This window comes from Accipiter gentilis, chromosome 25 (genome assembly GCF_929443795.1).
Source record: "Accipiter gentilis chromosome 25, bAccGen1.1, whole genome shotgun sequence".
Taxonomy (NCBI): domain Eukaryota; kingdom Metazoa; phylum Chordata; class Aves; order Accipitriformes; family Accipitridae; genus Astur; species Astur gentilis.
The window spans coordinates 15,568,551-15,584,546 of NC_064904.1; the positions used below are offsets into that span (position 1 = coordinate 15,568,551).

Below are 15,996 nucleotides of genomic sequence, written 5' to 3' on the forward strand. Positions count from 1 at the left end.
CTACATCTCCACCTTCCCATGTTTCCAACCTGCAGAGAATTTGGTAAAGCAGCAGTTTCCCAAGAGGAACATGCCTGAGATGAGCAAACCTCTGTGGGATCACCTCCTGTTTGACTTTCTGCAGGTGACACTGGAAGGTGCAGGCAGTTCCAGGACCACCCAAAAGCAGCCCTATGTGTTAGTATGTGTTTTTCCTACCCGTAGTGTCCCACAATGTATGTGGGATTAGCATCTAGGAAAAGAAACACAGCACCACACCTTCTCAAAATGATGCTATCAAAATACTTAGTAACACATTTATTTTGTTAAAATAAACTCTGTACAATAGACGATATTAATGTGCAGTTACAATATACAATAATTACATGTTTAAAAGAGGATAAGCAAAAGAGTACAGAATCATGTGCTGTAAATAGGAAACTAATACTGCTTACATGATTTTTAAACTATGCAAAACATAATTGCTGGAAAACTGAATTTCCTTGGTTTGAAATTTTATTGCTTTGACATGAATTCTGAAGGTTAATCTTTGAAAAAAGATATACCACTCACAAGTAAGTCAGACATAATGTTTTCATACTTATCCTTTGGTTCTACCAGCCCCATACTCCAGCGATATTGCACACAGCAACTTTTAAGAGAGAAAAATTCCGTTGCTCACATCAAGTAAAGTAAATGACTTTTTCTTAACTTGCTAAGAACTGACCGATGATGTGTTAGGTCCTGATCTGTGCTGACGTCATTACATCTGCTTCACAAACTCAGCTAGAATAACTTGTTGCGCTGTTACTTTGAAGTATTGCTGAAGCACTACGCAGAAAGAAAGGAAAGAAATTTTCTGGTCTTTGTGTTCTCAGAGGAGCAGAGAATCTCTTTGCAGTGAAATGCTTGTGTTTGACAAGTGCATCAACATCATAACAGGTTAAACTGGATTCAGTTATCCTTGCACTAGAGGACAGTTCACGTCCATCTCCCTGCTCCTCTCCGCAGCCTTCTTTGAAGCCCTGCCAGTCTCAAGGTGCTGCTGAGCCCCAGGTATCCTGGTGTGACTCCAGGGAGGGACCTCCGAGCCCTTGCGCCAGGCTCACCCCATAACTTGCTGGGACAGCGCGGACACCGTGCTACGCCGTGCTCTGTAGCGTTTCCCATCTGGCAACCTGGGCTCACCACTTTGGATCGCTTCAGCTCATGGGCGAAGAAGACCTTGCCAGTGTCTTTCCCCTCTCACGCAGCTTTATGTTATTGCTTATTAATGAATTCATATTTACAAGTTTGGGGAAAGTTTCGGCTCATTTACTCCATACTGACAAGGCAGCTCAGTGCCTGCCAGTTCTGTAATGCAATTAGAGCAGCTGCCTATTTTGGGGAAAAGTGTTGGGAGACATGATATGACAGTCCTACTATGGGATATAGCTTACACCCAAACTACTTTGACAGACATTAGACAAAAATTTCTACATGTTATCAGTACAGATAACTGCTCTGTTGGAAGATCTGGAAACTGTAGACTGGTGACAACTGTTTACTCTGAATTCATTAACCTCCAATCAAAGTCAAAATTCACCAGAGTTGGCATGAGCGAGAGCTCGAACTGATCTTTGGCAAAACCAAATGCAAAATTAAATCTGGCATCCTCAATTGGATGAGATGAAATTAAGTGACAGCAATGAGTGCAGTGTCAAACTCAGCAAAGATACCCATTTGTCTTGAATATTACACTGTTAATGTAATCATTTTCATCCTCAGCTTCAGTAGTGATTGAAACGAGGAGTTACAAATCCGTCTCCAAAGCTCAAGCTAAAGATCAGATCAGCAAAGTCTCCAGATGCCTAACTTCTTTCGGGAGTCCATAACCAGCAGCCAAAAGGTATAAAAGATTCTTGGACCTGGCTCAGCGTATCTGTGTGCTCAAAGCTTGGTCAGCCACAATAAAGGGCAGAAAAGGAGGAAACGTAAAGACTTTCAAATGCTTTCCACATTAGTCATGTGTGGACCCCATTGAAATTTTCCATTGTCTTCATGAGAATTGAAATGAAGCCAACATACAGCACCTTTGAAAATCCCACCCTAAAATTACAGTTAGAAGCAGCAGCCAAACACTGCATTACGGTCTGCACATTCTGGAGGGGGGTGGGGAGCATGCTCAAAGCTATTTTTATTAACGTGTTTTCAAAGTTAAAGTTATTTTTCGCCATTGACAGCAATTCATGTGATTTTTGCTTGTTGCTCTGTGGTATATGGCTTTGTGAGCTCATTTTCCTCTTACAATGAGGTTCTGACTCTTTTTGCTATTCTGGTGGGCTTCCTCGAACTGCCCAGGAAAAGTAGATTGCTGTTTATATGTTTCTGAAAGTTTTAACTGAAACAAAGAAAAGAGAATTTAAAGATTTTTTTTCATCCTACTTGTTTATGGGCATCCCCTTAACATCTTAAAATGAAATTTAAGTTTTAGGATCAAACAGACTAATTGTGGCTCTGGGCCCTGATTTTGCAGCTCTCCCCCAAAGCAGAAGTGTAGATGCTATTCTATTGCATTCATTACTTCCGATCAGTGTTTTTGTCCCAATTTTTCAATGCAAAAATATTTCTATTTGTGTTTTGTTTTGATACGTGAAGACAGCTGAGATCACAAGCCACTACCGAAATCAGTGGGAGGCTTTTTCCTGCTTTCAGAGGGTCTTTATTCACTAAGAGGAAAATAAACATTTATAGTAGTGATTTGTCTTCATTTTTACACAGAGCTCAAATGTGTCTAGAAGTTATCTGACGTAGGTCACTCCATGCTCACCTCCTGTCGCAGCAGATGCTCCTCCAGTCCTATAGAGTTGTGAACCAAGAAAATGCTGTTATTTACAGATTTGGTTTTTTTTTTATGTAGGATAAAACACATTACAAATCCTCTTCAGGGAAAAGAAAAATACAGGGAGAAAGGCATGTACAGCCAGATTCCTGTATTCTACCTGTTTATTGAACAAATGGTTCCTGGGCCAACATGAGCATATGCTGATTGCTTTGCTGGAGAAGACAAATGTGCTTTTAAACAAGCCTGGCTTGAGACAGATTGATGCCATTGCAATTTATTTTTAATTCAGATGAAGTTTCAGTATGGTGAATCAAGAAGTATTTGCTGTGCCACTTGGGAAAAAAAGCTACAGAAAAGGTCACGGACTGTAAGCAAGCTATGTTAACAAACGTGCATCTTTCATGTCTGAATTAGAGGGACATTTTTCTAAGGACATGGCAGCTTGCATGGTGAAAATACATGTGCTAGACACATATCATTTGTGTAATTGGCTACTGCATCACTTGCTGTGTATGAAGCTGGGTGTGATGAGGGGAGGCAGCAACAGAAACTGTTTGCAAGAACTTCTGCAACCTTTTCCAAGCTCCCGTAAAGGGTTCTCAAATTGGGTCTCTGGAGTCTTGGGACAATATCTTGGATGGGATCTTGACAGCTTGCTGTCAATGGGAAGTGAAGCCCATGCATCCTTGTCAACAGACAGTCACCGGTAGGGAAATGTTTGTTCCCTGTTGCTCTCTGTTTGCTACAGTGATTTTCCCACCCTTGGGGTGGGTTTTTAGCCACCTGCCTAGAGTTGCGTTGCAGCCATTGCTCCTGGGGGAGTCCTGCTTGGTTTGTGTAGCAGCATGCCCAAGGCTCGTCTCCTTTCCCAACTCATTTCTTGGTTCCTTAGAGATGGCAGATAACAGAGAGAGTGTGGTGCTGAGCATGACAGAACACCAGGTGATTTGTACAGTGTGCAGGGAATGGGAAATCACTGCTTTTTGGGGAACGCAGGCCACTAGAGCACTAGAGCAGCTAGAAGAGGTTTTCTTATACATTAACTACAAGAGCAGGTCACCAATGGCCATAAACCAGCCTCCCTCATTTACAGGAATGGTATCATTGGGATTGAATGAGACATGAGGAAGTTAGAGACAATTTCTTGTGAAGTAAGATGCTCTTCAGTATGAGGAAGACTGGCCCCTTAATAAAAGAATTTGGAATAACTTTATTGCATACTAAGGTGCAGCGCTATATTCAATTCTATGTTTAATTTGAACTGAAGCAGTGCTTTGAAAGAGAAAAAAGGTGAGAAAGATTAATGACAACTGCTGAAATGATTGTTTTGATTGTCGTGCTGGACTCGGAGTGAATTCTGCAGTTCCCACCAGCAAGAAGAAGATTTGCATCAGGACCAGCATGTGTGGAAATCGAGGGAAAGATTCACATCATGCCAAATTCAAGGCACTGCGAGGCAAGAGCTTGTAGTTGTTTGTTCTTCATAAGCTACGTACTACTGTAACAGTAGATATTTACAGGGCAGAAAGAGAAGGTCTGGGAGCATTTGGTACGTAGGACAACCAGGGAGAGCTCATCTTGAGAACTTCTCCCCACCGCTCCTGGAGGATATAAGTACCTGGGACTTCTTACACTCGGTTGAACAAATGCTTCTGGATGGACCTGTGTGGTGTTAGAGCCTTGTTTCTGCATTCTCCTCAACTTTTCTGAGCTCTGGGAGGCACAGGACAAACTGTGGGATTCTTTGTGGGACCTCCTTCAGGTCCTGCTGGAAGTGGTGATATAGCACAGGATTGCCCCAGTTCCACTGGCCTGGTGTTTTAGCAGCACTCTGAAGGGCAGAGGCATCTGTAGGTTGATTTAATGTGATAACAACTCTCTAATGTCTTGAGATATCTCTCTAATACCTAATATCTCTAATATGTCCTTGCAGGAGTTTGCATGAAAACCCTTTGGGAACTCTGAAACTACAACTGCAGGTTAACAACTCCTGGTAGAACATTAAGGTTTCAGAAGAGGCCAAAGGAGATGGGTTTTACAGGATCCAGCAGATTTCTTGTAAGCTGTGAGTGCTTTTGAAATGATAGCAGAATATTAGCAAAGGCAGCTCTGTCAGGAAAGGTTTTGACGTCAGTTGCATTAAGATGACATTGTCAAATAGGTTCCTGGGATGGTTTATAGCCTTTACGACTCTCCTAACCGTGTTCCTTTGAAGGTGAAATTGGGGTCTGATTTCTAGCTCATCTTACAGTGAGAAACCCCATCTCCTTTCACCTGGCAATCCTTTATTGATTTTCCTTTCTTGTTACTAATGGTCCTCGAAAATAACTCCAAGTTTATATCTGTTGCCTTATGCCTGTGCTTGCACTGTGTCTGGTGTTTTGATATTTCTGAAAATAAGCTTTGCTGCCTGTTCACACACCATCTGCTGGCTTTTAGAAAAGGTATTAGGTATGACTTGCCAGATAATCAATGACTCTCCTTACATCTGCCTACAATCCCTTTCTAAAGCCTATTGGCTTGTGCTGTTCCTGCCTCCCCAAAATAATAGTGTAACAGGGCAGATCCTTGAGTAAGTGCCACATTGTATGGATAAGTGTGTGTACATAACCTAACACAGGAATAATGTTTATGGGACCTGCATTAACCATGGCTATTTTTAAAACTTTTATTTTTGTCGGAAGAGAAATTAAAAACAAACGGAGTGCAGAGGCCATTTCTCAGTGGATTGTGACCGCCCTCCCTTGCAGCTCCCAGTTGTCAAATTTTGGACACAATCAGCTTGAAAAACTTGAAATTTTACTGCCTCACAAATGTGATGTCCTTGGTTTTGTAAGTGCAGCTAAAACCCTGGTTTGTCTTAACATTTTTTGTATGCATATGAATAATTTTCTATCTGCTTTTGCTGCTATGCAATGATTTGTGCAAGGTGCTGCAGTTGAATACATTAGGACAGTAGCATTTTAGCTTCTACATCACCATATATTTTTTAGTTAATTTTCCTCAAACCACTGCATTTATGCTAATGCCACCACCTCCTATTTGATTTATGATTTTATATGCCTATCCTATGCCATCCCATTAGTATTAATAGACACCCCTGATACGCGGTGGCACACAAAAATATCATTTTATTATTTGTGGCTTTCTCTGAGGCATGCCGGGAATGCTATACTGCACTTTTCCAGTGTGCTTATTATTTTATGATAAGCTCAGCTGTCAGTCTGGTTTTCTATTTCCTGTGTATTTTGTGAAGCTCTAAGAATATCTGGCAGCTCCAACCTGAGTGTTTGCACTGTGCTTCAGCTAAAACAGACTTCACTTGCTTTAACCAGAGACTTGTATATAGGCTAGCGCTCTACAGCAACCTACGTGAGCTAAAACTAAGTAACCACCCTATTTTATTTCCACTGAAGTAAATGGCAGCACAGTGAAGGTCTAATTTTCTCTGAAATCTGTTGAAAGCTTTTTGTTGTTTGTTTCAGTGGCCTTCTAGTCATGTTGTAAGCCAACAAACATTACCTAGATATTTCTTTATTCAACCCACTCCTAGTTTTCCTCGTACTCCCCTAATACCTCTTTACACATTATAGTTCAGCTGATTGCCGCTGTCCCAGGTGTGCGAATACTCACTGCTCGCCCGGGGACAGCAGCACAGCCTCTGCGGCACGACATGAACTCCTTCAGCGGGCTTCAGCACTGTCCTCCCTCTGAGCTGTGCTTTATCGGCCGGTCCATGTGAAGCAAATGTCTGGGACATGATAAAACCAAGTATAAAATATGAGCAAAGAATGCCAGCAGTGAAGAAATCTTCCTTTTGTCTGTCTTTGATTTAGCACAACTTCGTTTTCATCCATGCTTGTGTGCAGCGGGAAAGAGACGGTGGGTGAAAGCCGGCTGGGTAACAGCAACAGGGCGTTCGCCTCGAATTTGATTGCTTTCGTCAGAGGGAACTGCTGATTTCTACCTGGAAACATTTTGGGGTGTCGGAGCTGGTTTCTGTAGGCGTCCGTGGTAAACTGAATTTATGCTAAAGGAGGAGCTCGGATCCATAAGCCTCAGTGACCGCAGGATTGGGCACTGCATCATGCTTGTTCCCTCCTCTGCCCAAGGGTGCAGTTCCTAGAGTCCTGCTGAAGTCCCGAATGGCTCTGAGTAACACCAGGCCTATAATTCACCACTAATCATGAGTTTTTCTGGTTGCGTGTGTGTACTCAGCCGTGCTGCTGTGCTTCTGAAGAGGAGTGGGCTGGCAGTCCCCTGGCGTGGGGTACGGGGGGGTGCAGGGCACGTGTCCCTGGGCTGGGAGGGTGCACTGCTGTTACTTGCTTATGACTAGAACTTCTGGAAACACTGACTGCAGACACTGCTTTTGTGAGGAGTTACAGCGGAGGTCTTCAAATCTATATTTGCTGGCACTGTGATTTTCTGCTTGGGGAATGAAATCTGTTACAAGACAGTCTCGTGGCATTGCCAGGGTACCCGAAGGCAGATGCAAGTAACAGGACGCCCTTCGAGTTCACCTCTGAGCATCTGTGTTGCTGTGATGTGCAAAAGTACAGGCTCCCTGGAGAGGCTTTAGTGAAAAGGCACGCTTTCTTCAACAGCAAGGGGAGCTAACAGGCTGCTTCCCTTCCCTTAAGGTCTGGAATTCCCATCTCTGTGCTGTCTGCTGTAGCCCATCAGCTGCGACTCGTGTGAAAGTTCACCCCCCAGGACTGCAGCCACGCTGCAACTTAAAACAGCACTCACAGTAATGAAGATGGAAAAACGGGAGCGAAGAAAGTAGTGAATGGGAGGAGGAAGGCTACAATAAATCAGCATGTTTCCAACTCCACTTTGGTGAGTGTTTTTACATGAGATACCCCATGAAAAAATAATCTTAAGGCAATTGGACCACCTTAAAGCACTTGAAGTGAGTATGACCTTTGGCTTTTTGGTTTTTGCTATTTTTGGCTGCTGGGTGAGATGTAGAAATCCAGCTGATCTATAAGGTAAATTTTCAGTTGCCATGGCAATGTCTCTCGTTCACGTTCTCAGTTTGGAAGGGAGATTGTTCCGTGCTGCTATTTCACGTCTAGGGCAATACTCTTTGGTGGCAGAATTTCTTTGTTTCAGTACATTAATGCTACAACTCTGTTCTTCCTTTCCCAGCTTATGGAAACATGGCTCAGCCTGAACATTCCCCTGTAAAAATACAGTTATTTGCATTTTTTTGTTGTAAGAACATTCCTTAAGTCTGGAGGTAAATGTTGATCCATTTTGATAGCTTGGGTGCAGCAACATCCTGATGCTGTGAAGTTTCACCATTAAGTGAAAAACTGGAATCACTCCACCTTTGCTTCCACGTGGTCTGAACAAACTAAAGTATATCCTGAACTAGCGAGTCTTAGAAAAGAAAAGTAATTTAAAAGTATATCCTACCTATAGTGTGTGTATATCTTACATATTAGATTTCTACAGATCTCCATGTGCTTTCAGTCAGTTCAGATTCAATTCCTAAGTACTGCAAATTCCTAATTTTGATCAATTCTTGCTTAAGGCCACAAATGGAGTTTCACTTGTTTCTTTTACCACCTTTAGGTCTTTGTTTTTCCACACGGCACCTTCACCTTATTCCTAAGGTGAGGAGTCAAGCAGGAGCAGGCATCCTGGTTTCTGTTGGTTCAGTGCAGTCTGCAGTAGTAGGAACAGGCTGCATACAGCTCTGGAGGGTTAGGAAAGCACATAGACATGAGTTGGCCTAGTGTGATACAGCTTGGAGGTTTCACAGAACGGAGGGCACCTATATTTGGGTAAGAAGGACCCCTTTCTGGTCATGTTCCCCATTTCAGTTGCATGTGACCGTCATTGCCTTTCTAACCTGCTTGGTTTCATTGAACTCATCTCCTTTTTCTTTCCAAGTGACTTCACACAAGGGTGCAGCAGCTGTGGCACTTTGCACAACGCTTCTTCTTCTTCTTGGGGTGGAAAATGGTCAGGATTGCTTCATCAAAGACAGTCTTAAGGCCTTTCTGCGTGAGGGCTGAGCACTCCAGATAGCACTGTGCTCCGATCTGAAAGAGAAGAGAGAAAAGGTGAGTACTCGCTGCTGGGAGAGACAGGGCGACCCTGTTCCAGCATCATTTTATGTGCATACGTGTCCCGCCACAGAGGGAAGCCCAGACCTTTAGAAAGGGGGTCAGGTCTTTGCTCTGTTGTGTATCTGGCTGCCTATGGCATTAAGGGGCAAGCTCAGGTGGTCATCCTGAGCGAGGGAGCGGGGATGGACATTGACACCAGTATCTCACCATGAGGGATTAATGGGGAGCAGGAATTCCCTGCACCACCCTCCAGAGAGGGAGGGGGGCTGCACCCGTGTTCGAGTGCTGGACCAGGAGCTTGGGCTCCTGTCTGTGCAGCTGCAGAGGGTTTCAATAGACGCTGGGTTGTTAGCTGAACCCCTTCATATACTTGGCTCTTCTCCCCTGACCCGTCACTCTTGTGTCCTGCCTCCTGCAACGCCAGGGAGCTGCTACCTGGGGGAACTGGGAAGCATCATCTTGAGATGGGAGTCTCTTGGGGGTGCTGATATGACACAAACACACAAAGCAGCCTAGGAAAGCAGCCTCAGCTGATTCAGCGACCTCGTTGCTTATTCGGTGTATTCTGCTAATGGATGCTTTCATTGGCGTTTGAGAGCCAGAACCTGTAGCAACACCTGCAGCATGTAAAGTGGAAATGGCTGGGGTCTAGCTGCCTGCATTTCACAGCCTGGGGAGTGCTTTTATCCCCCTGCCTTCCTAGGAGAAAGGTGCAATAGCGCAGAAACCTTGAAAGCTCCTTCTCTCCTGCTTGAAGTGCAATGGATAAGTGAGAATCAAGTTGTCTGTGCTTTTGTAAGGGGTAGGGATGAATTTGGAAGGAGATGCTGTAGAGAAGGATTTGTCACATGCACCTTCTGGCAGAAGCCTGAACAAGAAACACTTGACTGAGGTAAAGTAGGCAGTAAAACCTGGTTTGCTGTCTGTTTGCCACCTGCTGCCCTCTGTACCTTGCTGCTTTGCTTGGAGCTTAATTGGGTATTGCAGCAGAACAGCAGGCTCAGGAGCCACAACCTGTGTCTGGGTCCAGCCTGTTTGAACAGAAGCTTTAATCTCTGGATGGGACCAACCGAAGCGCCCTGAAGGAGGAGTTCACCCTGAATGAAACAAACCCAATGGAAAGCTGTGATCAATCGATTTCCTCGGACCTCAGAAAAAGCTATTACCTCCTTTGCTAGCTTCACTCCGTGCTCGTAGGTGAGTGGTTTCTCCTTCATGTAAAGCAGCCGAGCCAAAGTTTTGGGATCATCCCGGAGATCAATCTAAGGGAAAAAACACACAAACCCTGTGCTCAGTACCACCTTGTGTAATTCTTGAGACCGATATTCATAGCTTTACAAACCCACAGTCATGTCCTCACATAAGGGCATCTGTCCTCCCGGCCTCAGCCGATACTTCAGAGATGAATTGCCCATGTATTTTCCTTTTCTCTCCTTTTTTTTTTCTTTCTGTTTAACATGAATCAGTTCTCACTGGTGGGTTATTGGGTCACAGCTCGGATAGCTGAGGTACAATAAAGTACAATGGCTCTCACAATGGGTCTTGGAAGGTGTCGGTGGAAGCCTGAGCCACATTGGAAGGGGAGGCTGCTGCAACCCTGCACTGCATCACCCGTAAAACACCCTGACAGGCCAGACAGACGCAGCTCAGTCTGACTGACTTGAAACAAAATCCTTCATTTCCATGGAAAACATCAAAGTGAAGCATTCTGGCATTTCAAACCCATCCATTTTTCAGAGTGTATGCTCCAAAGGGTAATACTTTTATTTTAAAATGAATGTTTTAGATTATTCCAGTGTGGAAAACAAAGCCAGTGTTTGAATGATTGGACTTTCCTATGGCATGAAGATTTTGGTTTTGACCAGAATTTGATCTATTTCTCTAACTTGGCTTAGATTACTGTCCAGTGTTCGGACATTTTCCAGACTCGTACCCTTACTTCTCACAGTCTCTAGCCACTCTGTCTTGGAAACAAACCGATGTTTAAGGCATTTTTATTTGATTGATAGATTCATAGATTTTAAGGCCAAAATACAGTGGTTTGATCGTTTAGTCTAACATCCACTATAACACAAGCAGGACCGTGAGTCACTAATTGCAATGTTGATGTAAAGCATGGGGGAGGCTATTTCCTTCCCATGTCTCTAAGTCATTTGGTTAATTATTCCCATTTTTAAAATTTAGTTTGAAATTTAGCTTCTGCTTCTAACAACAGAATTTGATGGATTTTTTTTTCCCCCTCACTAAAGGCCTGTCAGAAACCTTTTCTCCCTATAGATATTTATGCCTCGTCGCCACACTAATATACATTTGAATGAAAAGATGGGATGAGTTTTGCCAGTCCTGACTAGCACGATAGGAAATCTGCATGTTGGTTTCCATTCCCAGTCCCTGAGCTTTCCTCTAACTTTCCAGGAAAGCCTGGCTGCATTTCACATAAGAAGTTCAATAGGAAACCTTTCCACAAAGCTCATCCTCCAGCCACCCTTGGGGTGGAGTAGGAGCCCCCTCACGCTGAAGACCCCCGCGATGGCTGGAGAAGCGTTACCTGTGTTCCTATGAGGACGTAAGGCACGTTGGGCATGCAGACTTTGAGCTCGGGCACCCACTCCTCCTGGACGTTGTGGTACGAGGCGGGGTTCACCACTGAGAAGCAGATCAAGAACACGTCCGTGTTGGGGTAGGACAGGGGTCTCAGCTGGTTGTAGTCCTCCTGCCAGGGGGAAAACAGCAAGTGTGTTACGGGGTGGGGGATAACTGCAGATGGGGGCATCACGTTGGCTCTTGATGAACTGCTCAACACTGTCCCTCCGTGCTCAGGAACGGTTATAACCTCTGGGGAGCTACTGAGGGGGAAATCACCCCTTGTGGGCCAGGGGTGCTGTTTTGTCAGCATCTTTACCCAAAAGAGTTAATACATTTTGTTTGTGTGTGTATTATCTGTGGTGATGCTGGTGTAGAGGGTAATGCTAAACAGCAGCCGTCGCTGGTGGTGTAATAAAAATTGATCTTGAGGCTGAGTGTATCAGCCTCCGCCCTCCAACAAAGTGATACCGTCCTGGGAAGTATTATCTGACTGTCACCACTAGCTAATATTTGCTGATGACACACATCTCTATGGGCTTTTCTGTTAATATTACGGGCTTTCTATTCCCTAGTAGGCATTATAGACATGGCCATATACAATAAATAGGGTCTCCGGGCTATTTGGTGCCATCACAGTCATGTATGGTACGCAGCAATGTGTCAGTCAGCAGAAGACACTCATCCTGAAAGCACAAAGCAGATCAAATCCAGCCTGCAGTGGCTGGGTAAATCACTGGGGGTGATTTAGTGTTTCCACAGGCCCTGGACAGGGGAAGGAAAGATGTTTTTTCTATGGCCTAGTTGTGAAGAAGGTGAATTTTCAAACAGCTCAAACCGCAGCTGTGTTATGTCATGAGCTGGCTGTGATAGTTGAGTTTCAAGAAATAATTTAGGTCTGTTTTCAGGCTTGAGATGTTGAGAGTGAGCAGAGGTTTTGTAAGCCACGTGAAAGGGACAGCCTGGCTCTTTCTGATAGTGAGAGCATATGTAGCTGTGCCTGGTGGGTACTTTTCAATGAAACCTGTTAGAAAATTTCAGTGCAATGGAACAGATCCTTTTAGAGAGGATACACCTGTTCTAAAGGCTTTTTTGAGGGGTCCAGAGTTAAAAATGGGAAAGGAACACATATCTGGAGTAGGAAATAATAATATATGTTGCTGTCAAGTCTGACTGAGACGTAGGTCTTCGCTTTATAGTTTATGCATTCTGGGCAAGCCTCAGATCTCTGCAGTATAGTTGCTTTTGGTTATAACTGCATGAAAACTCAACTGGTGCAGTTTTGCTTTGCAGATACTGGAATAGTTAATAACTCAATGAAAAGGCGTGGGGCAGGGGGCGGGGGGTTAAGATGTCCAGGCACTGTTGCTTAGACTTGAGAACATCCGAGGTAGGGAAAACCCACATTAGGGGCAGGAGCGATGCAATTTGCTATCTGTCCTGCAGGAGAAACTGATGCAGGACTATACCACTGTGGGCCCAGATTAGATGGTGTCTTAATTCAGCCTTGCTTCTGTCTTGCTTTGGTTGGGTCAACAAATAAGAGGGCTTAGTTATAAGTTGAGACTGGTAAATCTTCTTTCTGAAGTCTTTTGTTCACTGAGCATGCAGTGATAAGATGACCTAGACTATTTCTGAATCGACACTAGTTTCTGAAAAATACGAATGGATTATGTAAAAACAGTCTGCTCCAAACTTTTCTAAACAAAAAACCTTAATTATTTATTCTGAAAGGAAGTATGAGGCCAGATTTAGCTCTGTGTCATTAAAAAGAAGTTTAAAGAAACATCCTAAACAACAAACAAAATGTTTGGTTTTGTCTAACTGAATGTTCATTGTCCCAAACCCACTTAACAGGAAATGTAAATTCCCAGTTACCACCTCCAGCCCCACAGCCACAGTATTTGGGGTAAAGCCAGAATATTTGTCAACTGACCTATGTCTTTCCAGTATCATAAAAAGTATTGATCTGAAGGAGGATTTACAAGACTAAAGGAGGTGTTTGCATATATCAGCCCCCAAGAAAGAGTGGATTCTTCACGGTTGGGGAATGACAGGAAAAAACCCTCAGAGGTGTTTGTGGGAACATCAGTGATACAGGTGATCACGAAGCAAAGTTGGTGGGAGGAGATTTATATGAGGCTCTGGAGATGATGCCCAGAGTTAATAGAGGCAAAGTGGATGCCAAGATGATGGGAGCAATGGCATTATAGAGACAGACTAATTTTATGTGGATGCGGTGGGATAGGAAGGCCTGACCTGATTATGGGACATTATTTTAACCCAGAAAAATAAAATCTGAGATTGTGTTTATGCCACAGTCAACACGGGCTGATACTAGGTGCTTGGCAAAGGCCTCTTCTGTGTTTTCGGTTTAATTGCTGCACATCAGCCTCCTAAAACAGCCACGCGGTGGCAGTAAGCCCTCGAGGAATCGTCATTTAGGATTTTTGGAAAGAGATTGGCTAAATATAAGCAATTTCAATATTCCAGACATGCATATTTAGAGGGGCTGGAACTTACTGTACCATTAAAATTACAAACTAAAAGCCACGAGTGCTCTGCCTGGTGGTGACAGCTACAGGAGTGTGCATTTAATTTTGTTTTGCCTGTTCCTTCGGAGCCCCTAGAAAATAATTTTTCAGGAGGACCGTTCCAGATTTGTGTTAGGAGCACAGAGCATTATATAAGTTGTAAGGAGGGACAGCCACACATCACGTAGCAGAGGTCTCGTCTCCCATCAGGGCACGTGGAAGCTTGCATGGACGAGTTAAAGCACAAGCACTAATGTCATGGGTAAGAGTTGATCCGGGCTCCTTTACATGCCTGTGTCTGTGGGCTGGCAAAAGCCTCCAAACCACATCGGACAAGGACCCTATCTCTGTTTGTACCTGCTCTCCAGGAGAAGGCTATAAAACCTTGCAATGGACCGTTGTGAGATATGGCACACCAGGATCTTTTCTGATACAGAGACGGTTGAAGTCAAGCAAATAAATAGTGTAAAAAAGGGACTGGACATTTACATGGCTATGGGGCATATCCAGAGGTGCTGCTAGTGACAGTGGCATTTGGGAAGGGACACGAGTCCCCATGGGCTTGGGCTGTAGGTGATCATTAATTTGTTTTCCTAGCTTGTGCTCGCATTTTGCTGCCTGTTGTTCAGGGAGCGCCAGGCTTCCCAGTTACACTGCCTGGCCACCGGTTTAGCATCGAAATTCCAGAGCCAGACCTGGCCTTGCTGAGTTACCTGCCTGTGATTTGCCAGGGCTGAGATACATTGACTGGTGTTACCCCCTCCCCGCTCTATTGCTGCCATTACCCTTGCAGTATTCAGGCCCAGAAAGTACAGCAAAACTTCCTTTTTTATGTTGCTGCCATGCTGACCTCACGTACGCTCCCTGCCATGTCAGCTTGTTAAAGCACTCCGCACCTGAGTCCAGCCTGGGGAAAAAACCCCACTGGTTTTTTTTTTTCCTCCTAGGATTGTTTGTGCCAGGGACGCAGAAAACCAGATACCCCAGATCTGGGGTCTCTGCCAGCTCTCCCTTCAGGCTGACAGAGGGTCCTGCTGCAGAAGTACATATTCCAATTGTTATTTCATTAGCATATGTTTTATAGCACCGTAATGTCAAGTGCTATTTTTGGCTATGACTTCACACCGATGCCTTTGGAAAGCCACACAACACAAGGAGAAGGAGGGAGGAAACAACCCAGATGATCTGTCCTTACAGCTTGAGCATGTGGGAAGCATCATCATTTCAACCTCCACGGAGATACAATCTAGTCATCAAGAAGTGATTCATGGTCTGAGTTTTGACTAGATGGCCACGTCCTCTGGACCAAGGGCTGAAAGGGAACTGAGCCTGATGAGTTAGAAACGGTGCTTGGGGGCAGGTGGCGCTCTGGCTAGTTTGAAGCAGGAGATGGCAAAATGACTGCAGAGGAGGGGATGGGGGGGTGAAGTTTGTAAAAGAGACAGATTAGTGTTTCTTCTGGCTCAGGAGGACAAATAAAAGGATGTCTTGCTGAGGAAATGGGTGGTAGGTGGAACTGTCAGCCCTGCGAAACAAGTAGAAATATTAAGGCACTGGATAAAAATCTGAGAATGGAATACAACTCCAGTCTCATCTGCAAAGGCTTGCAGTGCTGCCAGATAGTGACAGACATGCTCCAAACTCTGTGTTTGTGAGTGCAGAATGGAAAATTGAACATGCATTGAAGTTGGGACAAGGACTTGGGTCGTATTTTGGTGCTGGCTTTTGCAGCATCTGTTTGCACCAAGTGAATAGAAAGGATGGGTGGACTGTAAGTGACACCAGGCTAGCTGTGAAGTGACGATTGCTGCCTACAGACCTGTGATAGGAATAAAATAAAAAAAGTGAAACTCAAAGCATAAAACCCCCCAGTCCTGCTGAGTGCAGGTTTTTTTGGAAGTGACAGTCTGTCCTGATGCAGTTTTTGACCTCTCTGCATACTGCTGCAAAGTATATTCTGTAATAAGTGGCCTTCTGCAGACAGGAGGGTCTC

At 44.3% G+C, this 15,996-nt stretch overlaps 1 protein-coding gene across 4 annotated transcripts in view; it reads right to left on the minus strand.

The window, feature by feature from the left end:
* Positions 1-323: 323 nt before the first annotated feature.
* RHOJ (ras homolog family member J) overlaps positions 324-15,996 on the minus strand; it is a 62,686-nt gene continuing 47,013 nt past the window's right edge. Inside the window, exons 3-6 of one of the 4 annotated variants that reach the window (XR_007509615.1) lie at positions 11,435-11,599; positions 10,053-10,148; positions 6,437-8,859; positions 324-2,359 (exon numbers count right to left, since the gene is read on the minus strand). Coding sequence is in view for 2 of the 4 variants with exons in the window: in XM_049828869.1 (XP_049684826.1) it covers positions 8,713-8,859; positions 10,053-10,148; positions 11,435-11,599 (408 nt within the window). In the remaining 2 variants the exon portion in view is untranslated. Of the gene's footprint in view, positions 8,860-10,052; positions 10,149-11,434; positions 11,600-15,996 lie in introns of all 4 variants that reach the window. The other 3 variants (XR_007509614.1, XM_049828869.1, XM_049828868.1) reach the window with 3 other exon arrangements.